Source organism: Fusarium coffeatum (assembly GCF_003316985.1).
Source record: "Fusarium coffeatum strain FIESC_28 chromosome Unknown BRIP53273_contig_357, whole genome shotgun sequence".
In the NCBI taxonomy this organism is placed as follows: Eukaryota; Fungi; Ascomycota; class Sordariomycetes; order Hypocreales; family Nectriaceae; genus Fusarium; species Fusarium coffeatum.
In genome coordinates, this window is record NW_022158146.1 from 27,439 (window position 1) to 52,260 (window position 24,822).

The 24,822-nt window shown below is 48.1% G+C and overlaps 5 protein-coding genes across 5 annotated transcripts; 3 read left to right on the top strand and 2 right to left on the bottom strand.

Annotated features, from left to right (window-relative positions):
* Window positions 1–2,717: 2,717 nt before the first annotated feature.
* On the top strand, window positions 2,718–4,593 carry FIESC28_11061 (uncharacterized protein; the record flags this gene model as incomplete). Its single annotated transcript, XM_031165191.1, has 4 exons — window positions 2,718–2,814; window positions 2,867–3,275; window positions 3,335–3,874; window positions 3,927–4,593. The coding sequence occupies 4 exons, from the start codon at window positions 2,718–2,720 to the stop codon at window positions 4,591–4,593; spliced, it is 1,713 nt and encodes a 570-aa protein (XP_031010743.1).
* A 2,826-nt stretch (window positions 4,594–7,419) lies between these two features.
* On the top strand, window positions 7,420–10,541 carry FIESC28_11062 (uncharacterized protein; the record flags this gene model as incomplete). The annotated part of the gene is made up of 4 exons (XM_031165192.1): window positions 7,420–7,769; window positions 7,908–8,756; window positions 8,816–9,731; window positions 9,786–10,541. 4 exons carry the CDS (start codon window positions 7,420–7,422, stop codon window positions 10,539–10,541), a joined length of 2,871 nt encoding a protein of 956 aa, XP_031010744.1.
* A 4,349-nt stretch (window positions 10,542–14,890) lies between these two features.
* On the top strand, window positions 14,891–17,044 carry FIESC28_11063 (uncharacterized protein; the record flags this gene model as incomplete). The annotated part of the gene is made up of 4 exons (XM_031165193.1): window positions 14,891–14,910; window positions 15,007–15,075; window positions 15,134–16,912; window positions 16,960–17,044. 4 exons carry the CDS (start codon window positions 14,891–14,893, stop codon window positions 17,042–17,044), a joined length of 1,953 nt encoding a protein of 650 aa, XP_031010745.1.
* Window positions 17,045–17,330: 286 nt separating this feature from the next.
* On the bottom strand, window positions 17,331–18,701 carry FIESC28_11064 (uncharacterized protein; the record flags this gene model as incomplete). The annotated part of the gene is made up of 2 exons (XM_031165194.1): window positions 17,331–18,470; window positions 18,600–18,701. The coding sequence occupies 2 exons, from the start codon at window positions 18,699–18,701 to the stop codon at window positions 17,331–17,333; spliced, it is 1,242 nt and encodes a 413-aa protein (XP_031010746.1).
* A 491-nt stretch (window positions 18,702–19,192) lies between these two features.
* Window positions 19,193–20,298, bottom strand: FIESC28_11065 (uncharacterized protein; the record flags this gene model as incomplete). The annotated part of the gene is made up of 4 exons (XM_031165195.1): window positions 19,193–19,329; window positions 19,379–19,811; window positions 19,867–20,117; window positions 20,166–20,298. The coding sequence occupies 4 exons, from the start codon at window positions 20,296–20,298 to the stop codon at window positions 19,193–19,195; spliced, it is 954 nt and encodes a 317-aa protein (XP_031010747.1).
* Between the last annotated feature and the right edge of the window lie 4,524 nt (window positions 20,299–24,822).

Here is a 24,822-nt window from a genome sequence, read left to right on the forward strand (position 1 = left end):
CCTGATCAGAATCTCACACCTCAACGTTCAACCCCTTGTTCGCTCATCCATGGGTAGCTCCCTTCTTTCATTAACCCTACTTTATGGGGCTCCGGGGGCTATCAAATGCACTCCTACGGATACTTCAAACACACATGTTTTGTGCATTTATTGGCGCTTCATCTCTATGACTGTTCACGAAACTGTGAAAATTTCTCATTGATGTCAGGTCGCGGCCCGACATATGGCTAGGAATCTGTTCGTTTAACGTCAGCCACGTGTCTGTCAGCTGGACGACACTCTGCCAAACCCAGAGTTAACATACAACGAGTCAAATTACAATATTGCTGGCCGGGCTATTTTAACGAGCACCGTTGTCGAGAAATCTAGGATCTTTCCAAGTGAAAGCCCCGCCCGGCTGAAGGATGATGTCTGTGTCGGTTACTGTACCAGTAGTCTCAACTGCTTACTATAGACATGCCCTTGAGCTTGGCACCACTTACACATGGATGACTCGGCCTAGTCATGTCTTCTCGGCCGACTGATATGTTGAGAGGAACAGATACTCCGCCCCAAGACGACATCTCATCGACGAGCGGTGCCTCGTAACAAGCATGATATAGTCGTAACTTGACTTCGCTAAAGCTAAACATAGCACAGTCATGTCCTTGGACAACATCCCGGTATCACTGCCTTGCACACCGAGTAGGAGACGAGAGGAGAGGAAACTTGACGGTTCTGTCTGCTTCCAGGCCAAAGTCTCGAGCTCGTATGTAGTGAAACATGGTTGATGTATGACAAGGCTGCGGTGTTCTGATGGTGCTGGCAATGCAGGTCGATCCCGAATGACTCCTTCATGCATGGAAGTCATCTGCTGACTGTGTGATCCATCGCTCTGGAAACCATGAACAACGGCATGAGATGTTTCGTCCAGATATGCCGGAATAGATGGCCGGCGGTGGGTGTGGGCAAACAACCAAAAACCCATCAAGCGAACAGCATATCACAAATGGAGCCAGCATGCTACTGTATGCAGGGAAATTCACCATGAAAGAGGGTTGTCTACCTGCGTCTGCCTGATATTGACAAGATGAGTTGGCTGAGAATGTGGGGGGTTTCAGCAATATCGACTTTTCGGAATAGACATTTACAACACCGCAACTCCTATCGCAACACATCGAACTGATATCTTTTTGTGCTCTACTCCAAATCGACGTCACCACGCACCGCCAAGACTGGGATAACGGGCCATGCCATGTGCCAGGTCAATTGGTGGTGCTGGTGCTGGCGCTGCTGACTGACAGACATTCGGCTCCGCTGGAATCGCTATGCTGTACGCTATTTTGTACACTGAAGAGGTGTGGTGCAGTTCCGGGACGTCTTCCCTAGTAGCATTATCGCTCCACAACCAGGCTGAGGCGACCCCGGGGATGATTTCCGTGTGACGAGCCCCGGGGCCTTTGCTCGCTGTTCACCGCCTCCTATACCTGTTATTTTGTCTTTTTGGGCAACCTTGTGGATTAAACTCGTCTACTGCAGCCAATGCGATAACATGGAAGTCAACTGACCGTATTTCAGGTTGCTGATGTTTTGTGTGCATAAGCCAGCATTGAAACAAAAACCAAGAAGATGATGTGGTCGTGGCATGGCCATCGGAGAGAACTTTTTGACGACGGAGCACTCAAAACATGCACCTAGCCACAGCGGAAATACCGGGGTGCAGTAGCAAGCCGTACAACACCCCTAGCGTTTGGTTCTGTTTTCTGCCTATGTTTTGGGTTTGCGGTTCCAGCTCCATTCGCACCCAACAATTAAGCTCGAACCCAACCGTCAGTCCATGGCGCTTGCTCGGGACACATCCCCGTGGGCTGTGGAATGAGCCCTTGCAAACCTGACGAGAGACTCTGATACCCCTGCAGATGTACTTGATGGGTACTTTCGCCTGGTCGCTCAGGGCTCACCCCGTCTCCGTCTCCCTGGGACCCAGCCCCTGCAGGCCCAAGCCCAAAGTCCAGTCCGCCCTGTCTACTGTCAAACTAGGATGACTGAGGTGTGTGTCGCCCTGGGCTGGAGCCCCACTGCCCATGTCATGCCCAAGAACTGGCCGTTCGCTGCATCGCAGCGCACTTGCTGAGTGTACCTAGTGTCGGACACGACAGGAGATTTGCCCTTTGGCGCTCATGTCACCGCTGGTTCCAAGCTTGTGGTCTAGGTAGGGGAGAACCCCCCCAGGCAAGGTAAGGTCTAGTAAGTAATTAATCCTATTCTATTTACTCCAAGATGATCATTGTGACAAGTACATGTACCCCAGTCCTGGTCTGCGAGGGGTGTAACTACTCCCACTCCATAGCTGCTTCTTATAAGTTAATACGCCCCATCTTGGGTCCTTCTTCTTTCCTTCCGTGAACCTTCTATAACCCTTTAATTAGTCTCCCTTCTCCCTCCGCCACCTTGGTTCTTATTCAGTGTTCTCTCTCAACTTACTTATCAACTCATCTCTTCACTGAATCACACACTCGGCTTCAGGTTGTTTCTTCTACTTACATACAACCATCATCCACAACTCACTCGACGACAACCTCTTAACGAAGCCACTTGTCTCATGCTATTGGACAATACGACACGAACCAACTGAATTGGCGAACAAGTTTAAGATATCCGACAAGGACGACGATATTTCACCAACACGTACCCATTGAACCAAAAGAAAGCTCTTAGGAGGATCACAAACAGCAAACATGGCGAGAAGTCGTCAAATGACCGCGGCCAACCGCGATACCAGCCGCAATGAGCGAGAGCTCCCTCCATTCCCCGCAAAGCAGATGTTTGTTCTAGGTATGAGGTTCAGCCTACATGATTTTCGCGAATTGGGTCTAACAATTGGCAGCCTGCTGCAGAATATGCGAACCGATTGCATTCATGTCCATCTTCCCCTACATTTACTACATGATCCAGGACTTCAACATCACAGATGACACCAACAAGATTTCAGTATACGCCGGCATGGTCACTTCTGCATTTACTTTGGCCGAATTCTCTACTGGTGTTCTCTGGGGACGACTGAGCGACAAGATTGGCCGAAAGCCTGTCCTTCTCTTTGGTCTGCTTGGAACTGCTTTGAGTGTTTTGGTCTTTGGTTTTGCGCCTAGCCTTCCCGTTGCTCTCTTTGCGCGCGCTCTGGGTGGTCTCCTCAATGGTAACATTGGAGTTCTCCAGACTACCGTTGCTGAGCTTGTTACTGTTAAGGAACATCAGCCACGTGCTTATACTATCATGCCTATGGTTTGGTGCATTGGGTAAGCGAACACGATTTCTGCAGCCATTGAGAGCGATTGCTGATTGAATTACCTTTTAGATCTATCGTTGGACCTATGATTGGAGGAGCTCTCGCCCGACCATGCATTAGCTACCCCGAGATCTTCGCCCGTGGAACCATCTGGGACCGATACCCTTACCTCCTTCCTAACCTCTTCAGCGCATGCACTGTTTTCTTTGGAGTCATCATTGGACTTTTGTTCCTTGACGAGACCCACGCCGAGAAGAAGCAGCAGAGGGATCGTGGACGAGAGATTGGAGATTACGTTGCCAGCTGGTTCGGTGGTGTCAGCAAGTGCAACGGACGAGGACGCTCTCCCGAGAAGCAGGCTCTTCTTGATGGAAAGCACCACGTTCAGTACCTTTCCACCGGCGCTCGCCCTGGCTCTGCTCACTCCGACGACGAGGCTCTTCCTGCTTACCGTAGCCAGGAGAGCTCTCCCCGACTTTCTCCTCAGGCCGACACACGATCTCTGGTTGACGCCCCATTGGAGCCTGTCCTGGAGCGCAAGCCCACCAAGCCCAAGACTTTCACCAAGCCTGTTATCATGAACATCATTTCTTACGGCATTCTCGCATTGTAAGTTTCAATCATCTTCAAAACAGTGACCCATCTCTAACACAGTTTACAGCCACACTATGACTTTCGACCAGCTTTTCCCCGTCTTCCTGAGCACCAAGCGACCCGAGCACCCCGTTCACGACCTTCCCTTCAAGTTCACCGACGGATTCGGCCTCGAGACCAAGATGATCGGTGTCATCATGTCCGTTCAGGGACTGTACTCTCTCTTCTCCAACTACCTTATCGTCCCTCCTGTCACCCGACGACTTGGTTCTCTCCGACTCTTCCGAATGCTCGCTTTCTCTTACTTTGCGCTCTACCTGGTCACCCCCTACCTGGTACTTCTTCCCGACTCCATGAGAATGCCAGCTATTTACCTCCTGGTTATCTGGAAGTGCACCTTCTCCACCATGGCTTACCCCAGCAACGCCATCCTGCTCGCCAACTCGGCCCCCTCTAAGCAGGTTCTCGGCACTATCAACGGCATTGCGGCTTCAACTGCGAGCTTGTGCCGTGCTCTGGGCCCTACCCTATCTGGACTCCTCTACTCTTGGGGTCTCCAGACTGGCTACTCTGGACTGGCTTGGTGGTTCAGCGGACTGATCACTATTGTTGGAGCTTACCTCAGTTCTCAGATCACTGAGGGTGGTCCTCAGGAAGACACCGTGCTGCCCGAGGAGGACCCCCTCCTGGACGACAGCCTCTACGCCGACTACGACGAGGAGGAGAGCGTTTAAAGGAACAACAACAACAACAAAACAGCAGCAACTTGCGACTCGAATTTTTTTCACCTGGAGTTTAAATGTTTCGAACAAAGCGAAGAATCGGAACAAAAATCTGGCGTCATTGCTTTCAGGGACGGATTGTACAAAGGGCACGCAAGGCCCAGGTCGACTTATACCCCCCATTTTTTCCAACACAGCGACGAGGCATGGAACAGGCGTTTTTATTTCCACAAGACGAAAAAGACGGGATGAATTGGGCTCTCTTTTTTTTCACGACATATAGACTATGGATTCATTCAAGGACGGATTCAACGACAAGTAGAAGGACATTTTTGGGTTTGGTTTTTGGGACAACATTTTTTGTAATGGAACTGCTATACGGCTGATGACACCATCACCCATGCGGTATCGTCAACAACGCGGCCCTGGAGGTTTAGAAGGCGTTTATTGGTATGGGATTGAGCTGGTGGCATCGAATGTGTCGATAGTGTTTGTTTTCAGGTTTTCAGGCTTTCAAGAGTGCGATTTTCTCAGTTCTGGCTACCTCGCGGGGCCAAACTGGCGGTGTAAGAAAGGATAGGACAGGAAAGGATAGGATAGTTTCACTGGCAGTAGTTTCAAGACTGCCATCTCATTGAACAAGATTTTATGCACAACATTTTTACTCTCATTCTCGAAGTGACCTACCTTAAATCGTGATGCTTGAAGTGGATGCAAGGGGGACATGGCTCTAAGCGGTCAAAACGTATATTACCGGCGGTCAAAGAGAGAGACGGGCGTGGTATTATTGAATTGAGATAGAGACATGTTTATTAAAGTATTGAAGCTTTGCATAGATGTTAGACATGTTATAGTCTGGTTTAGTCTAGACCTCGTACTGCGACCCATTCAGTCGGTAACCCAAATAGACACCGAGACGCCAAAGTCAGAAGCAAGAGAACAAGACCCTTAGCTGCTGCAAGACAGACCCTACATACCCTCTTAAAGAATTGAATACTAAGTATATACAGAGCTATCCCGGCACTTGTAATCATCAGATCATACATAGAGGGGGACTGTGGCTAAGGCTGTTGGTTTCTTGGAGGTTATCGTGACATGGTATCGATACGACGGATTAGACGTTCTGCGATTCGTGCGCTCTAATGGATGCTCATTCTGATGTCTTGGAGGACGAATTGACTTGATGGGTGGTATGGAGAGAAAGAAGAGGGACCCTTGTTATGCGAGGAAGAGGTCTGTACACCTTTTCGAATATTGGGAATTGATGCAGTCAACCGCCGGCTTACATCCGAGCCTGTTGAAGATTTGGTATGGGTATATGGATAGGTGAACTATTGTCGAGCTGTACAAGGTTAAAGTGTACGAACGATGCCTTACAGAGAGAGGCCAGCTACGTTGACCACAAAGACTCTAACGGTTGACCCATAGACTTGAATACAACGACCGGCAAGTCCCATCCTTTCTCATGCAAGATATCAGTCATTAATGCTGTGCCGTGCTGTCATGCTGTCAAAGCCCACTCATCCAATTCCCGAATGGGGTAGTAAACGGCGAGAGGGTATGACAAGGAACTGAACCGGTTGATAGCCGGACGAGTAGACAGAGAATTGGTGGATATAATCTTTGTGTTTAAAGAAGAGGAAGAGGAAGAGTAAGTTATTTGATATGCCAAATATATGTTTTGCTATTCATCATGAACTTGAGTTTGAGGTCTTTGGACCAATCAATATTTAGAGTTCGTTAATCAACAAAGAATTCAGGGCGTTTTCCCCCACTCGCTCGCTTGAAGAGTTCAAGTCCAACCAGTCAATCTCAAGTTGTTGAAGGTTGGTATGGCATATGACAGGTCTCTTGTCTTGTCTTGTCTGACACTCTTTTTCTTTGTCAGAGACTTCCAGAGAGTCATTACTCTTCTCTTCGAATATTCTGTATCTGTGTCTGTATCTACAACTAAGGATTTTCATGCGTACAGTATAGGACCATCCCTGTCTTAATTCATGTCAACTTTTCTCAGTCATAGACCCTTGTTTGTATCCATCGTCCATGAAACAAATGCATCGTCAAAGACAGAGAAAAGAACGGCCATCAACCACCGTCACTCCACTTGGAAGGTGCAGTTCATTGTTTAGTGCCTCAATTAAGAGGCTACTCGCCTAATCTAGACCCTGGATTGGTCGTTCTTTCCCCGTATAGTTTTTTGAGACAGCTGATTGTTCTTGATCGTACCTACCTAAAAGATAGTGGCTACAGGTACTCCGAATCCCCACAGACATTCGGATAGTAAAATAGTACATACTACAGTAAACAGAATTATTTGTATTAATTGATTGCCCGTATCTATCATTTGTTATCAATTGTTTGGCTCTCCCCACGCTTTGACAGCTCCTTCCTACGTTAGCGGCTGCCTCGGCTCCGTCGATCCTTTCCCGCCTTATTCTTTTCGGTTGCCTTCTTGTCTCATTTCCATCCACATCCTCCAAATCATCCCGCCTTCTCACTCAGCCTCCTCCTCGTACTGTACTCTGTACCTTTGTACTTTTGCTTACAGTGCTCTTTTTATTCTCCGTTAATTGTTAGTTCCGGACCGGATTACTCAATCTACCGATCCCGCCTACCGACCCCCCGTCTCCCGTTCCGCCCAAGCTTCAAGCTCAGCTCCAAATCCACTCTTCAACCAACCATCTTCAATCAATTCTCAAACAACATCTCTCGACCGACGCTGCTTTTTCGATTGAACCTTGTGACGTTTCGCTTGCGCTTCCGCACCCCCGCCTCCGATCTTAATCTCGTCGCAAAACACTATCGGCGCCACCACCGGTTGCCCGCCAGGCCGTTACAATGCCTGCGCGTGGCCCTCCGTCTCCGAGCTCGCAACCCGCAAAGCGACAGCGACAGGACTCTTTTGACGATGGATCGCCGCGCAACGGCCAGCCGAGCCCTCATGACCGTGACCGTGAACGTCTCCAGGCCGACGGCGCCTCCGCTTCCGCCTCTTCCACCACTGCCTCCCCATCAGTAGCGGCCAAGCCAGGCCAGAGCAGTAACTTTCGCAACGTCAGTGCTTGTAACCGTTGTCGCCTACGTAAGAATCGTTGCGACCAGAAGCTTCCGAGCTGCGCAAGTTGCGCCAAGGCAGGAGTCGCTTGTGTTGGCTATGATCCTATCACAAAGAAAGAGATACCACGAAGGTACGATAAGAACGCTGCGTTGCGGTGGCGCGCGACAATTTTGCGTGCTGCGTTGTACTGCGCTTACCAGTCATTTTGAGTCGCGCGCTACAAAATTGCGACTGCAAGAATGAGTGAATGAATGCTGACATCGCGCAGTTATGTTTTCTACCTTGAAACTCGAGTAGAACAGCTCGAGAATCTACTCAATGCCAACAACATCGCCTTTCCCCCAGCCGAGAATCTCGAATTGTGTTCTAGGATAGGCAATGACACCGCTAGCATCAACTCAGCTACCGAAACAGGGTATTCTGGACCATCAGAAGCAGGCGACCGCGGCGCAGGGAGACCCCAGAGTCAGGCAGTTGAATCGCTCAAGAAGAAGTCTGGCCAACAGGGTTTCCTCAACATCGTTAGTCCGTCAAAACCTCGTTCTCTCGCGTCTGCATCTGGTGTGTCGTTTGCGCGAGTTGTGTATGCTGCAGTTCAATATTCGGCTGCTGGACAACCGAACTCGAATGATTCCAGAGCTCCTAGACAACCGAGCGGAAATGGAGCTTCTCTGCGCGATTCCTTCTTTGGTCTACATACAAGACCTTCCATTAAGCCTGCTACTTTCCCCAGCAAGGAAGTCGGCTTGCGGCTCGTGAGATTATATTTTGAGCATTCTAATCCTCAGATTCCTATTCTGCATAGAGGAGAGTTCATGCAGACGTTTGAGCGTATATATGCGACTCAGGATCCAGCTCGAGGTTCGCGAGAACTGTATTTGTTGAACATGGTATTCGCTATCGGCTGTGGTGTCATTGTGGGCGAGCCAGTGAAAACAGAATCATCTGGTGGTGATGTGGATAATAGGAGTCGTTGTGAGCCTGAAGAATACCATGCGAGCGCTATTGTACACTTGGAGTCGTGTTTGAGCAATAGCGGAGGAGGTCTGGAGGTGTTGCAAGCTGTGCTTCTCCTCGCCAATTTTGCTCTTCTTCGCCCTGTTCCTCCCGGTCTTTGGTATGTTCTGATTTATCGTACGTGGTACCTATGGAGCTCACCTGACTAACACGGACCAGGTACATTATCGGTGTCGCCGTGCGACTCGCAGTCGATCTCGGTTTGCACTATGAGGATGATAGAGAAATCGATGCTGGACCTAACGACGCCGAACAGACCGATGGTGCTCGGGAGAATAGCGTCCAGAATCGTGGAAAGAAGTTGTGGATTCGAGATATGCGACGACGGCTCTGGTGGTGCACGTACTCCCTGGATCGACTGGTGAGCACATGCGTTGGAAGACCATTCGGCGTTAGCGATCAGGTCATCACGACCGAGTTTCCCTCACTGTTAGACGACGAGTATATCACACCGACCGGGCTGCAGGATCCACCGTCAGATCAGATTCAACCCAGCTACAAACATGTAGCCCATCATTACTTCCGCCTGCGGCTGCTGCAGTCAGAGATTCTCCAAGTATTGCAGTATAATCAGGCTCAAATCGCCAAGGCTGGTGTACAGGGCAAGTATCCCGATATGCACATTCATTTGCCTTCGCCATTCTTGGTGCAGTTCGATTCGTTCCGGTCGTGGCGCATAGATATAGATCGAAGGTTGTATCAATGGAAGACGTCGGCGCCATCAAAGCAGGAGACTGGTGTCATGTTCTCGACCGAATTCTTGGAGCTCAACTACTGGCAGGCTATCATCATGCTCTATCGCCAGAGCCTCAGCGTCCCCGCCATGTTCGAGGGCGAGTACAATTCATCAAACGAAGTCAACAGTCCAACAGCGTTCCAAGCAGAGCTTCGAGAAGATGAGGACCGTATCTATCTTAAGGTCGCTGAGGCAGGCCAAAAGATCCTTCGTTTATACAGACAGCTTCACCTCAGCGGGCTCGTGAGCTATACATATCTTTCCACACACCACCTGTTCATGGCGGGAATCTCGTACCTTTATGCTATATGGCATTCACCCATCGTACGAAGTCGCCTGGTAAGTTTTAACGAAATAAGACAACTCGGGGAAATATACTAATAGTGGATCCAGAGCATGGATGAAGTGGACTTTACTATTCTCGCCGCCAAATCGGTTCTCACAGATATGATCGACAAGTGTCCGCCCGCCGAGACATGCCGAGATGCATTTGATCGAACGGCTAAGGCCACCATTAAGATGGCCTCTTCAACAGGCGGTTTTGGTGCCCCAGCGGCCCGAAGACAGCGCTCTGCGTGGAACACACCACCTGACTCGTCCAAGACCTCTACACAAGTACGTCATCGCAATCAAGGCTCAGATCAGGCGTCTTATCCAATCGACCTATCTCTGTCCGACTCCCTTTCTCCCAGCGTGTCGGTTAGCGGTGACGGCAATGCCCAGCCATCGCCACCAATGGCACGTTCGGCCGAAGGATACTTGATGCAGTCACGATCTCGAGGAGGACCAAGTCCTTCAGATTCTGGTCTTAAACAAGAAGGCTCTCCCGTAGAGTCAGGTATGGTCCCTTCACCTCTTCCCCGAAGAGTCACATCTCAGCCATCCAACGGATCGTTTGGAGGACAACAACAATTCAATGGGCAGGATTACCCGGATGCGCAGACAATGGAGTTCCTCCAAAACCTAGGAGCGTCCTCAAACGGCGATTTTACCGCCATGGATCAGTCGCAGCTTGATATGGGACTCAGCATGAACTGGGAAGGTCTTCATCACGACTTTGGTGAAGCACCGCAACTGAACCCCTTTGATACCTTTTTCTTCGGCGGACCACAAGGAGGTGGTAACCAAGACGGTGGCATGAACATGTAAGAGAAATTTTGTTGGGATTATTTCTGTCTTTATTGCCGGCGTGATATGCACACAGACGCAAGTCTAGGTGGTACTTTTGATGGCATCTGATCTAGCTGTTTGTATCAGAAGCCTTTCTGTTGGTGAAAAGTAGATGTTGATGAGAAAATCAAGAGCTGGGAACGTTGGTTCATATCATGGCGAGGTATAAAGTCGATTTGAAGAGATGAGTATATATCATGAATGAACATATCGGATTCTATGATGCAGAACTAGTTCTATAGCAGGAACTGCAAACATATGATATGGCAATAACTGTGATTCAGTGACATTGACGTACATGGTATGGAATGCTGTGATCCAGTGATTCACCACAGTGACGCATGGCAGATAGCATGACATAGCAGATAGCATAGCATGGCAGATAGTTCCTAAGTCAACCTGGGCTCTGATTGAGTTCGTTTATAAGTTCGATTTAGGGTATCAAAATAAAGTAGCCTAAGTTCCGGTCTAAACTGGCATAAAGTGACCAAATTGTTTCGTCTCTTATGCTTTCGGCAGCTGCCTCTTCTGACACCCTAGACCAATCGTGTGTCGTGTGCTCCTTCCTAGGTACATGAGGCTCTCGGCATTCATACAGCGGCATCTGTGGTTTATGGATATACCTTCTGCAATTCACATCTACTCCTGCACTCCTGCACACTTGCACCAACATCAAAGGTTTCTACGGTACCTAACCTTCCAATTGACTTTGTTGTTACTTCGTCCCCTTCCTTCCTTAACTTATTTTCTTATTGCTTCTGTCAATAGAAGTGCCTACGTATCCTTTTGCATCCTCTCTCCCTCAACCCTCTCCTTCAACTCTCGAGCTCTTTCACATTCCACTCAACGTACATTTTCCGAAAAGTCACCACAACTATCACAACAAATAAGCGATGAGATACACGAAAGAGCTGACGAGTTCCTGATCTCACCTCATCTCGATGAGTAGCCAGGATTGATTATTGATGCTCGCCCTGACTTTCACTGGCCGCCTGAACAATCTCAAACACGAGCGCAGATCGAGAACAGGTGTTAATATGCCTCACAAATTCAGGCAAAAATACGGACAATTAAGGAACAAGAGCACTTTGCGTTACAAGCTATACACGCTTCTATTCTCTTAAGAGTATTAGACGAGAATTTCGATCCCAACGGTTGGTTAGACCCATATCCTGGGGTAAGGCACATTTCGGCCTACAACCAGTCTCTGTTTATTAAAAGTCTGATGGCTTTTTTTATGTCGACTTTATATTCAAATGGTTGTATCAGCGGTGGAAGAAACCTGCTGACCTTATGACGGTTGATGGCCCGGACTTTGACTTTATTAAGTTGGGACAGGCCTTTGTTGATCATCAAACACAACCTCGACCGCGCCCTGAGACTGAAGATGGTGCTCCTCTTTTATCCCGGCATCGGTATACAATTGGTTCTTTTCCAAGCTTCGACGATGCAGTCTGTTTCCGTGAGATGTTGGAGATACAGTGGCAGCTTCTCCTTGTTGCATTGATGGCTGGGGCAGCTGAACACCTGGACTTGCTACCTGGTGATGATTTTGTTATCTGGGATAATTTGGCTTTTGAAGGACTTGTCGGTTTTGAAATTCCTTTCGGAGAACAAGTACCACAAGCACCACAAGCACCCAGATATCCTAACCTTGCTGGGGTTATTGATTGGACAATAACTGGTGATAGAGGGTATCTTGACGATAAACCTTATCGGTCTCCAGAGCCTTTTTCAATTGCAGTAACCCGATTGAACAATTGGGTTATACCTTGGCTGCGGCGAGATTCAACAACTTCAAGAGCAGCTCAAGTTGAGAATCATCTAGAGGGACGAATGCTATCTAGCCACGCACTGCAGTCCCTAATACGACCTCCTCAGATTAACTAAGGATAAACTGAGAGTTAGTTACAAACTGTTGATGAGGAATACTTGGATGTTCTAGATAACAAAGAATAGGTTTATACAATAGCTATGGGTAATACTATAATATTAGCTGTAATACTGTAATGCTATCTGCCATGCTATCTGCCATGTTATGCCTGCAACTCATAAACGAATATCCTCCTTCTAAAGGTCAGCTTCTATCCGTACTCTGATGTAATTTATTCTTGCAGATTCTAAGTCTTGCCTCGATGTTTCAAGCGACTGGATGTCAAGATGCTTGTAGCCAGTAGGAAGACGACGCTTCCGTTATCCGTACCTTCAGGCAAAAGTACAACCTCACGCCTTGAACAACTGCCTAATAGAGTAGGCGCTGATAAGTCAAGCCTAGCGGTGCCTACAGATTAAGCTTAATTGGCAGGGGTTGTACTGTCTACATACTTTAATTCGTCAGGGTCTTGGTTGTTGGCTGTGCATCCATGGATGTTTAATACTCATGTTGGTTGTTGGCTTATTGACCCATGCCATGCGAACTGAGCATGCCCCAGGGCAAGGTCTACAACGTGGTTGTAAGGGAGTTCTGCTCTGTTAAAAGTCAATCCATCCCTCCCGCAGTATTCTCTGCTTCAAGTTTCATCGTCTTGGAATGCCATTTCTGTTCTGCTTTGACAGCTTGTTTTTGCAGTAGGTAGGTGCTTTCCGGCCAAGACTCACAGCGTAGATTCAGATAACTAATTATCCATCCCAGTAGCCATTCCCATAGCATACTCAAAGGCAGTACGTGCTGTGTGCTGTGTGCTGAGCTCAGGACAACCGAGTGTTAGTCACGTCCAAAACTCACTCTCACGCAACGAGCCCGGTCATTAGGCTCGGGTCAATGCGAATTCCAGAGAGCTTGAAATACATTAACTTTGATTAACTTTTGAGAGAATGCTGACAAGAGCCCGAGGCCCAGTCATCATGAAGAGGGATGGGGACCCGGGAGAAAACAACGGAATATCCTATTGGGAAAATATTGGCTTTAGGTTTATGGTAATCGGAGTTCCTATTATCTCCATCTTTCTTATCGGCTTATGCATCTGGTGCTGCTACAGAAGTCACAAGAAATATGAGAGGATCGGAAGAGCTCGACGCGCTGCTATGGCTATGGAAACACTCCCTCGCACGGCGGACAGCGGAGATTCGAGGACACTTGTCGGCTGAAAGATATGCATCTCTGGTTCAATCATTTTGTATTTGAATTTATATGTAACTGCAAGGTCAGATAACAGACAGGGGTAATAATAGAATTCTCAGAGCTATACAGACAGCCTTCCGTGGCTTCATCAGCCTGCTTTTGCTTTTGAACATGCTGCAAGTCAGGCCGTGTTCTTTTGCTGTGCAACGTTCGGGAAACTCGCCTTGTTACGGACCCAACTTCCAGCCAAAGTTGCCGCTATCTCTAATGTCCAAAGAGGCAAGCCGGCCGGCAGACTATGTAAGATGCGGTTTTCGAATGATGATGCACTCGCAATATAGATAGCCTTTTCTCTGATGACGCGACCTGCTCTGTCTGTTATCCACCAAGCTTTGGCCCTTTTTTGAATCCAAGGCAAGATCAAGATTGCCGGGCTTTGTGTTTGAAGGACAGAGGCTTAAGTAGATAGTGTAGTAAGTTATGGTTTGGTGTATGAAGAAGATGCAAGTCACTACCGCCCATTGCTCTCTGGCCCTTGGCTGTGCGACGAGAGCAAAACACTTAACTTCCCATTAATATCTAGGTAGGTATTTACTTTAATACTTACTGCAATGCTTACTGTGCTATTACTTCCAGGTTACTGTCATAGTATCCATATAAAAAGATAACCTAGGTACCTATTTTAACACTTGTATTGATACTAGTGTAAAGAAAGACTCATTTCATAAGACTCCAATTCCAAATGTACATATTTCAGATATCTTTCGTTGTAGTACTTCTGTACCTAACTTGTTCTGAATCACAGTGGAATCTTGTCTCCTGCATTACTCGGTCGGTGGATATATAGTAGCTTCCACCATATTAAAGTGGATAAATGACCGACCAGGACCGTTCCCGGCCGCCATTTAGCCCGTTGACTGACCAGTCCCGGAAACGTCATTTGGACATTACATCCTACCGAATTCAATCCACATCAGCAATCAATCTTCCAACACTTCGCCGTTCAACATTTTTTTCTTTTCTATTACGACTTTCAGAGCAGACACGGTCGATCAATTCAACAATCCTGACAATCCGTTACTGCGTCTCGCGTGTCTTTGTTACCGCTCATATCGCCTCAATCACCCGCTAGCGACGCATAGCTCCCGAGCTTGACGATATCGATATCATCACCGCGGTTAAAACGCTACGCATCGATAAATAAACCATACAGCCGCCCAGCTCCTTCCTGCATTGTCGCTCCCTTTGAGGAGCGGCGGGGATCATCATGGCGGTAGAAGAGGGCGAGTATGTAACAATGTCAACTCCAAAGCAAAGCGCACCATGAGCTAGCTTATCAATCATGACTATGACCATTTGTTGATCCTCACTGACATCACCCAGTCTCTACCCGACCGAGGCCCTCGTTTCGAAACAGTCTCGGAAACATTATCGTATACCAGTGCGATCACAGTACGTCATTATGCATCCTGCCGCGGCGCCGTCAAGGGCAAACATCTAACAATCTCAGACATTGGCAGCTGCGCTCTCTAATTAGCGCCGAAAAGCAAAACATCGTCTACTTCCCAGGGGGCAACGGTAGCAACCATGTCCAACGACTGAATGTATCGACCCGAGAATGCGAAACCATCAAACTCCTCACTTTTGCGCCGCGATGTCTTGTTGCCGAGAATGGATGGTTATGCTGTGGTAGTGAAGGTGGCGACTTCGTGGCGATGCGGCTCGATGAAGGAAACGACGATACCGACTCCCCACCCGGACTAGATCCAGAAACTCGACTGAGCCTTGGACTCGACTCCCGTGAAGATTCTATATTCTCCCTCATATCACGCGCCAGACGATCCAATAAGAGTCTGATTGCCAAAAGCATGAAATTGGCCAAAGACCGGGTAAACTGCATCACGCTCTGGTTCCCCCCGACAACGATGCCGGCGAATGAAAAGGCCTACAGGGAACCAGTAGCAATACTGGCCAACAACGACCGGACTGTCACTGTAGTCAGTCTAAATGACTTTGATCAGAAAGAAAAGACCGAACCGTTAGATGTCATCACATACCCCGACTTCGTGAACCGGTCTCTCCTATCTCCCGATGGCCGGTTTCTAATTTCCATTCTTGACGATCCGTATCTATACATCCACGAGCGTGTAAAGAAGACTACCGAATCACCAGCAAACAAGTCACAGGACGAGCCTGCATATCAATGGGAGCAGACGCAACGAATTTTACTTAAAAGTCAAAGCAAGGACGATAGAACCGACAGCAGAGGCAGCTTCGCGGCATGTTTCTCGTCATCTGGAGCATACCTCGCTATTGGAACACAGCATGGCACAATCTCTATTTTCAACGCCGGTCTTCTTTCAAACCCCGATGCCGACCCCCTTATCACAACATTTGAGTCTTCCAGGCCACGTAGTGGCCCTGGTGCTATTCGCGATATGTCCTTTTGCCCCGGACCATACGACTTGCTAGCCTGGACCGAGGATCGAAGACATGTCGGAATTGCAGATATGCGAAGCAACTTTGTCGTTCGCCAAATCGTCGACATTGAGGAGCCAATATTTGAGCACATCAACATACTTGATCGAAACACGATTGACCCACGACTATTGGAGAACCGTCGTGAAAGGAGAGGCAACGCCGTAGGTTCTGGAGCCGCAAACAGTTACCGACATCGAGATGCGCTCGAACATCTCAACACCCCTCTTACTGCTAGTGAGACGCTGGTACTTGAAGCCATGCAGATGGAGCGACCCAGTCGTGAGAGATTGTCTCAGCGGACCTCAGCAGCAGAAGATAGGACGTTAGGTGCTGCGGCTGATTTTAGGGCCTGGCGCCGTAACACTGCTGCCGTTGCTGCTGCCATCGAAGCTGAGACTGAGGCTGATACTCGAGGAAATAGTGGCCTTGGCCGCGCTATGGGAGATATCATAGGCGGCAATTACAATAGAGTTCGTACTCGTGATGGTTCACTCGCCTCACGGCCCTCGGGTCTTGCCCCGGGCGAGAGACTTGGAGACCTAGCAAGACGTCAACGTCAGCAGGAGAGCCTTGAAGGAACTGTGGCAATGTTTAGGTCACGCCAGCGCCAAGACGCGTCATACCTGCAAGTGCTCGATATCCTTCAGGCACGAGAGCGAGATGATCGCGACCCAGATGACACTACAATCATAGTGCCGCTTGTCAATTCAGTTGCGAACAGATGGGAGGAAGATCATGGCGTATTTGAGGTGCCGCCTTCACCAGATAATACCGCGGGACTGGCTTGGAGTGAAGATGGTCGCACTATGTAAGTGGTTGCGTCAAGGTCTGCTGAACTATGCTAATATCTTTCAGATTTGTCGGTGCACAGAACGGCATATACGAGCTTCACGTCGACGTGCAAAGCAGGAAATTCTGCCCCAGCATCTCGTTGAGGTGAAGATGAGAAATTGGAACTTGACTAAACCTGTCTTTTGAAGAGGACAGGATTCTGACAATGGCTTTGGGATTGCTACCTTGCTTGATACCAAAATGATGACCAATAATGATGGTTGCTTATGCATCGGCACATGTTACCTGGAGTACGTTGGACCTTTATGGCGTTTTCGATTCTTCAATTCGACTGCTTTCCCCTTCTTGCCTTATAAATTTGGCACTCTTTTCGAATAAAATTCTGGGGCAGTCGAACAATAGCGGTTAATTAGTGAATATATTTGATTGATGCTTCAAACTGTCTTTGTCGAACCGTACAGTAGATCCTGCACCATCTCAGCAATGGCCAAGGAACTTGTTAGTCCAGGACTCTCAATGCCCAATAGATTTACCCATCCTTCGTATCCTTCTTCTTTTCGAATGATGAAGTCCTGGAACCCCTTGCCCTGGCGCACAGCTTCTGGACCAGCGAGTTTAGGCCGGATACCAGCGTAGTCAGCTACCAAGGCCGAATCATCAATACCCGGTAGATATCGCTTGATCTCATTGATAGCTTGTGGTAGTCGTTCCGCGTTCACGGCCAGGTTACTAGGATCATCAATCCACTCAACATCAGGACCGAACCGTAGCCGTCCTGCAAGGTCAAGTGTAAGATGGGTACCCAAACCTGCGATACCAGGCTCAGGCACAGGGTAGATGAGCCGTGAGATCTTTGGCTGAGACGCCGAGTACGAAAAGTAGTTTCCCTTGGCATAGTATAACTTCTGACGCTTCTCAGATGGCACAATCATGTTGTGAACGACCGCTGCTCCAAGACCTGCAGCATTAATGAGCGTCTCGGTCGTGATACTCGACGTCTCACCGGTAGCAGCATCCTTGACTTCAATCTCCCACCCTTCACTCCCAGGCTTGGACCCAAGGGGAGTAATGTTCAACACAGGCGAATTCAGCGCCGCAACACCGCCAGCATCTTCAAAGAGGCCCTGGAGACACAGCATTAAGCCGTGCGAGTCTACGATGCCAGTTGTCGGACTCTCGAGCGCACACGCAGCACTCACACCTTCACCGTCCCGCTTGACCTCTTCACCGCTAACCCATCGCGTCGGAACACCGAGGTCGTTCTTGCACAGGTTGTGAAGCTTTGCGAGGGTATCCTGCTGGACGTCGTTCTGGGCGACGATCCATTTGCCAGTGCCGCGATGGCCGATGTCGTGCTTCTCGCAGAGCTCGTAGAGGAGGTTCTTTCCGCGGATGCAGAGTTTTGTTTTCAGGCTTGAGGGCCCGTAGTAGATTCCTGCGTGGATGACTTCGCTGTTGCGGGAGCTTGTTTCTGTGCCTATGGCGTCGTGGCGCTCTATGAGGACGGTTGAGGTGTTGTCTCTTTGGGCCAGTTGGCGGGCTACCGCGAGGCCGACGACACCGCCTCCTATGACCTGTTACAAGGTTAATGCCTGGTCTATGTTCGCTTTGGTGTACATCGTGGCGAGCAATGGAGTTTGTCCTCCGTTCGAAACCTCGTGATCCAGGTGCGGGATCTATCGGAGGACTTGGAGGCGACTTACAGCATGGGTGAAATCGGCATTGACAGCTGCCGTTGTGCTAAAGCTGTATTTGTGATTTTTGAGAAGGCTAGGAGACAATTTCCGTGTCACTGAGCGAAACATGATGGTTGTTGTTGATAGACTAATGAAGCTGTCAAGGATCGCCTTCGGCGAAGAGGACATCTATACCGAGCGTCTAATGACGCAACACTAATAGGCGATATTCATCATATGCCGATATACAATGATAGACGACTACAGAATAAGTTGTCATATCAGACCTGCATTGGTTTGTATTTATCTATGATTCCATTTTAATCGTTCGGGGGAATAACCGTTCATCGTGAGTTTCCATACCCTAAAGCTATCTTTTCAGATGCCGAATAACCACATCGTACCATATTCAGTTACGCGACTATCTCATTCTCTAAAGTACTGCCCGAACTCATCATAATCACATGTAGTATATAATATTCCAACGCCATATGCATTCCTGCCAATTATAATCATTGGCCAAGGCCGACTTCCAGACTCTGGGCCTTCAACGCTAAACGCCGTGTTAAAACTGAACCGTCCTCATGTACCGTTACGGAGTGAAAGGGAGAATAGATCCCTCAAGCTTCCTTGACCTCTTCAGTCGCAGGCTTGTCGTCCTCCTTGTCTGCCGCTGTAGAAGATCTCGTCAAGTGTGAGTGGTGGGGTGGCTCGTGAGCAACCGGCGAACCAGTTCCGACATCAGTCAGTTGCTTCTCTGTATCCTTGTTAGCTAGAAACAAAGCACCAAAATTTATCAGACTTACCTAGTTCTCGGACCCGATGACGAAGCATCTGGTTCTCTCGGACAAGCATCTGAGTCTCAGCCTGGTAAAACGCACTCTCATCCCGACCGCCCAGGACCCAGTCCTCGCTATTTCCACCTATGGACGTTGCGCGGAGTCTAGGAGATGCGCCGCTGCGACTCGGTGTTCGCGAGCGGCGCTGGAGGTCGGCGCGGGCAAGGTCGAAGGAGCTGCGGGGGTGACGATGGCTGTTGGAGCGAGAGCCTGAGCCACCGGTAGGAACAGGAGGGATCGAGACGTGGGAGGTGGATGCGTGAGGAGTCCCGTGGCCTGATCGTTCGGAGATGGCGCTGCTGTCTTCTACGGCGGAGCTTTGGTTTTGGTTATTGGGGTTGGCAGCTTGGAGGCGTTGGAGCTCTAGTTGTTGCTGTCGGATCATCACAAGGAGACGATTCTGTTAGGGAGTGGTTAGTTGTCTGTCATGGTCATGATAGTATGGTGTCTCGTACCACATGAGCTTCCTGCTCGGCCTCTAATTCCTGATGTAGTTCACCCAAACTAGGCGCTCTGTGATGATGAGGATCACCCATAAGAGGCGACCCAGAAATAGGCTGTGGACTGGCGACTGGAAGACCAGATCCAGATGTAGATTGTTCGTTGACCATCTCGCCTGGTGATGGCACGGCTGGGTCGTTGAGTTGCAAGTTCATTAGGACTGTTGATCGTCGTCGGCCGGTTTGGGAGAAGGAGCTAGAAGATCCTGAGAAATGTTAGAGCTTTGTTTGAGTGGGAAGGAGAATGTGCATACTTTGTGGTTGTTCGTGTTGGAGTCCAGCATTCATGGTAGCAGCAGCTTGTAGCGATATGGAAGCTGAGCGCGGGGATCTGGTGGGTGATTCGCTGCGGGGAATAGAGCTGTCGTTATCTGGTGGGGACGCCATGATGATAGTGGAGTGTAGTAGGTATGGTCTTCAAGATGGTAGGTATTTCTACAGGTATAACAACTTGTTTGTTTTAGATAGATTTACTTGTAGAAAGTAAGAGAAGAAATACAGTATAAGTAGAAGATAAAGAAATATGGTTTGCGAATAGGTACGTCAGAATCAAAGGACGTTGATCAGTGTGACGATTGATGATATAGTCAAGATTGTGGAGGGGTTATTGGAGATAAATTCATAGAACAATGAAATGTCCTGAAAGTCAACTAGGCTACAGCGAGCAATGAAAGGCATAAAGGCTATTTGACAGAAAGTGCCAGTGTGAATTTGTGATGCGGCGAAGCAGTTGAATATGGCCTGTTGTGTGCTGATCATGACCTCAAAACTAGGCTTTTAGGCTAGACAATAGTGATCACAGGGTACAATTTCTCCGCCATCTCTGTCACGCGGGGTCTTGCAATTGAATTTGACGAGATTTATAGTTGAGACTATCGTGAATACAAGAGTCTCGGAGATGAAGAATCGTGATACATGTCAAGTTATTCACGATAGCCATATGACCAAGATTCATGATTCGACTCTCAGAGATAGAAAAGTCTAGAACTCAAGTTACAGTCAGCAATGACTCGGAAGTGACATTCACGATGGTCTCAAGAATATTGCATGCACGGAGTGGCCGTTCATTGCAGCGATATAAATATGTGACGAACCATCACGTCTGAAACAAGAGTTTAGGATACAGTACATGACAGTGCTGTGTCATCTCAACATGATAATCACCTCTTGCATATTTCAAGCTACAGATATAGAGGAATCACAGACCAACGGCCTCTAAAGTACCTAGCCTGAATGTGCAGGGCTGAACGCTCAGGTCTTTAAGTTTACACTGAAACATGACGGCGCAGATAACAGCGCTATTGGGTAAGTAGCAAAAAAGAAAGAAACTCGTCGGGCGCACATGGCGGTAAAGATAGGAAACTGGTTTAAGAAGAAAGTTCAGGTAGATGTGAGAAGATACAGGGCATTATGCAAGACACTTGCATTCATCACCTTTGACGGGTTTCATCTCGCATGTATGAAATGCCATCCATACAAACTCTAACTAATTAACTAGAAACATGTGATCGGATGTTCATCCCACTTACCATCCCGTTCATCGTTTAGATTATTAAGTCTCGCCTCTATTGACTGTTCAAGCGTATAACTTAACTTTGTTAGACAATAGCGGTAAAGTCAAAGTCAAACTTGACAGGGTCCTCTATAATAGAAACTCCCCTGTAATTATCATCATCCAATGTGATGGGATCTAGAAATGACGTGGGGACCTTGTCCCATGCTATTGACAGCAAACTTAGCTTATTGATTGTCTGTTTGCTCAGAAAGTAAGACATTTTGGGCTTCTTCATCTCGCCTTGCTCAGCTCACCGGTATATTTCAAGTCTGATATTATAGGCGACGGTGTTAGTATGCGCAGATCGGCAAGGGATCCATGGATCTCACCTTCAAGGTGTCATTCCGCTTCTCATCGTCCTTGTTTTTTTTTCATAGCATAATTACCTAGCATAGCCCAGCCTGCCGGTACCGTTACGGCCAAGAGCCCTGGTCTGGGCCTAATGTTGGCTTCAACTACCGTACTATCCGGCACTAAATTGACGAGTCCCCTGTTATTTCAAGAACAGAGTTGTGGTTTATCTCACCGTAGAGATCGACCTCGGTTCGAGTTGACAATGGCTGACTATGCTATGAGACATGGCCTCATGTAAACTGGCTCGGCCCTCGTGAGAAGTGATATCTTTCTGTACGGGGTCGGCCCGTAGAAGCAAGGGATGAATTTATTGATACTGATGCTTCCTTCTTCTCCCTCTAAAGAACTAAATCTAATGCAGCTAAGCATCATTGGCTCAAGCTTGCGAAAAAGAAACCAGACAATATTGAGCTTAGTCGCTTCCACTACTGCAGGAACAGAGAGACTATGATGCTGATGCTGGAGAGGAAAAGCAAGAAAGAACCTGAACCTGAAAAACAAGATGCAGCAATTCCTGGTACCCAATTAATCCAATCCAATCCATCCAAGCTTCTTGCATGAAAGCTCTGGTGGAAATCATTGGTTAGCGCCTCGTGTAATCATTTCACTGCAGCTATTACTATTACTATTACAGGCATTTTCGATCGATGCGGACCCCATGTTCGGCTGCGGACGAGAACTGATGACGACTCCCTATGGGACTCTCTCTTTTTCTACTGTAACTGCTGACAAAACATTATGCACGTCGGGAAAAAGTAAAAAATAAAAATAAAAATAATCGTCCAGAAAAGCAAATTGACTGGCTGACTGCGGGCGGAACCGCAAGAGACAGACCCTGTTCTTGGCCAACTGTCTCTCTCACACCTTCTTCAAAGATCTTTGGCTCGCTCGTACAAAATTAGGGTTGGACGGGCGCTGAATTTGTACGACGTGATGGGATGGTCGGTGAAGAGGAAATTCGCTTAATGCGTTATTGTAATGGTTCAAGATTAATGACTTGCATTTTGGCGTTGATGTTTGAGTAACGGACTGCACCAACCATTCCTCACGTGCAAGATCAAGTAATCTGACTCGGAAACGCTCTTCATGATGATCTAATGTTCGCATTTACGGATATGTAATGGATGTAGTGTACTGTAGTCTGCAAGGGCGGATGTAAAAATTCTCTTCTCTGCTGAACAAGGATGTCTCGACCGAAACATCAACCATTAATAACCCAGCGATCCGTGCTCCTTCAGCTTGTCATAAACACTCGACCCTTGTATTTGGAGCAATTCTTCGGGCGTTTTGGCTTCAAGTGAGACAATGGTCTGGCAGCCATGGAGAGCCCGGGCCACTTGATCTGGAACAGCCGGACACCGAGGCCTTGACTCAGACTCGACTCGGAGTCTTCAGCACTTTATTTTATACCCTCGGTATTCTTGGCTGTCATTTTTCATTTGTTTTTAGATAATAAGAAGCAAAGAAAATCGATACATAGAAAATCGGTCAATTAATTGAACCCACAAGATCAGCATTGTGGGAATCATCGTGATCAGCTGCAGCTGCGGGTTGAGTCACCGTTTTCTACTGGAGCAGTTAAGAACCTCGGCGAGATGACGGGAGACGACGACGCAGTGGCTTACAGTCCCTACAATACAATATGTATGCAATAGCAAGGGTTGTTCAATTGAGAGCAGAAAAGTCACGAGGACTTGAGAAACAAGCACAACAAGGATAACATACGACAATTGCTCAATCAGACCTTCTCAAACTCTTACTTCAACCCTGACTGTCCATCCATCGTGGGTTGTTCCACTTCAAAGTCAGCGGCTTTTTAACCCCTTGTCTCCGGATGGAGCCTCTAAGCAAAACCCCAAATGCCAAGGTTGGAGATTTTCATTTTGAGCAACTCACATGATTTCGAGAGATGATATTAAGTGATATTAACTTACTATAGCAGTTAAATAAACATTGTCGATAATTGAGGCTCTAGCTCTCACTATTGGATGATCTGTCACTTAATATTAGATCTCATATAGCTTATGCAATCTGCAGGAACCCATTCAGTAGCCTCTTCCAAGACTCAATAACCGAGTCCTATGCAAGCCCAATCATGACTTGCATAGGACTCGGTCTTCATTTGAGGAAAAATAAAGTTTCTCCATTCACTTGTCTCCTCACCGTGTGTGTCTCGATGAGTAAGTAAATCAAGAATGGTATTGACCGGTTTGCGTGATTGACAAAGTCAGAGTCGCATCGCGCATCTTTAAAAGCCGCGTAGTGTATCGATGAGCGGGTGAGGCCCATCCACCCACTTCTTTCCTGGATGTTGCATGTGTTTGGAGTCTTGTCTGGAGTAACATACACGTACGCAAACCCGTCATCTCCGCTGTGCTCTTACCCAATATGTCCACAGTTCAACGGCCCAAACCGTTGAATAGGGTCTGAGCACCGAGTCTCACAATACAACTCGACATTTATATGTTGCTGACCCGCGTTCTTAGGCCCTTCGAGTTTCGACAAGGACGATCATCAAAGACACTGAGAGGAACAATTTCATGTTGGTAGGCTGACCAACAGTAACAAACTCCGACTCCTGGTCCGTAGAATCGTCCCGCAATGATTGTCTGTCTCAAGGAGCAATTCGGGCTGCCAAAGTTGTCGACTAACCGACTAGCGGCGTAAACCCTGGAGGCCGTTTTTGAAGGCCGACAGGGATCCTCCCTGCCCCTGGGCCCCGGTCCCCGTGTTGTGTCCTCTGCTCGCCTCGCTGAGTGGTCTTTGTCCCTGTTCCTGCTGCTCTTGAGGAGCAGTTTCCACTGCTGATGCCCCATGTTCTCCGGCCGTAACGCGCTCTCACTTGCTCTGTTTATGTATGGGCGATTGGATTGGGACATATTTTCGTACCTGCATTGTTAGACCCATTGTCGGGATTGCGTGAATGAGTGGCCTTCTGTAACCAGAGTGTATGCTTTTCTTTGCCATGTAATCTGATAGGACACGATACGATTAGAACTGTT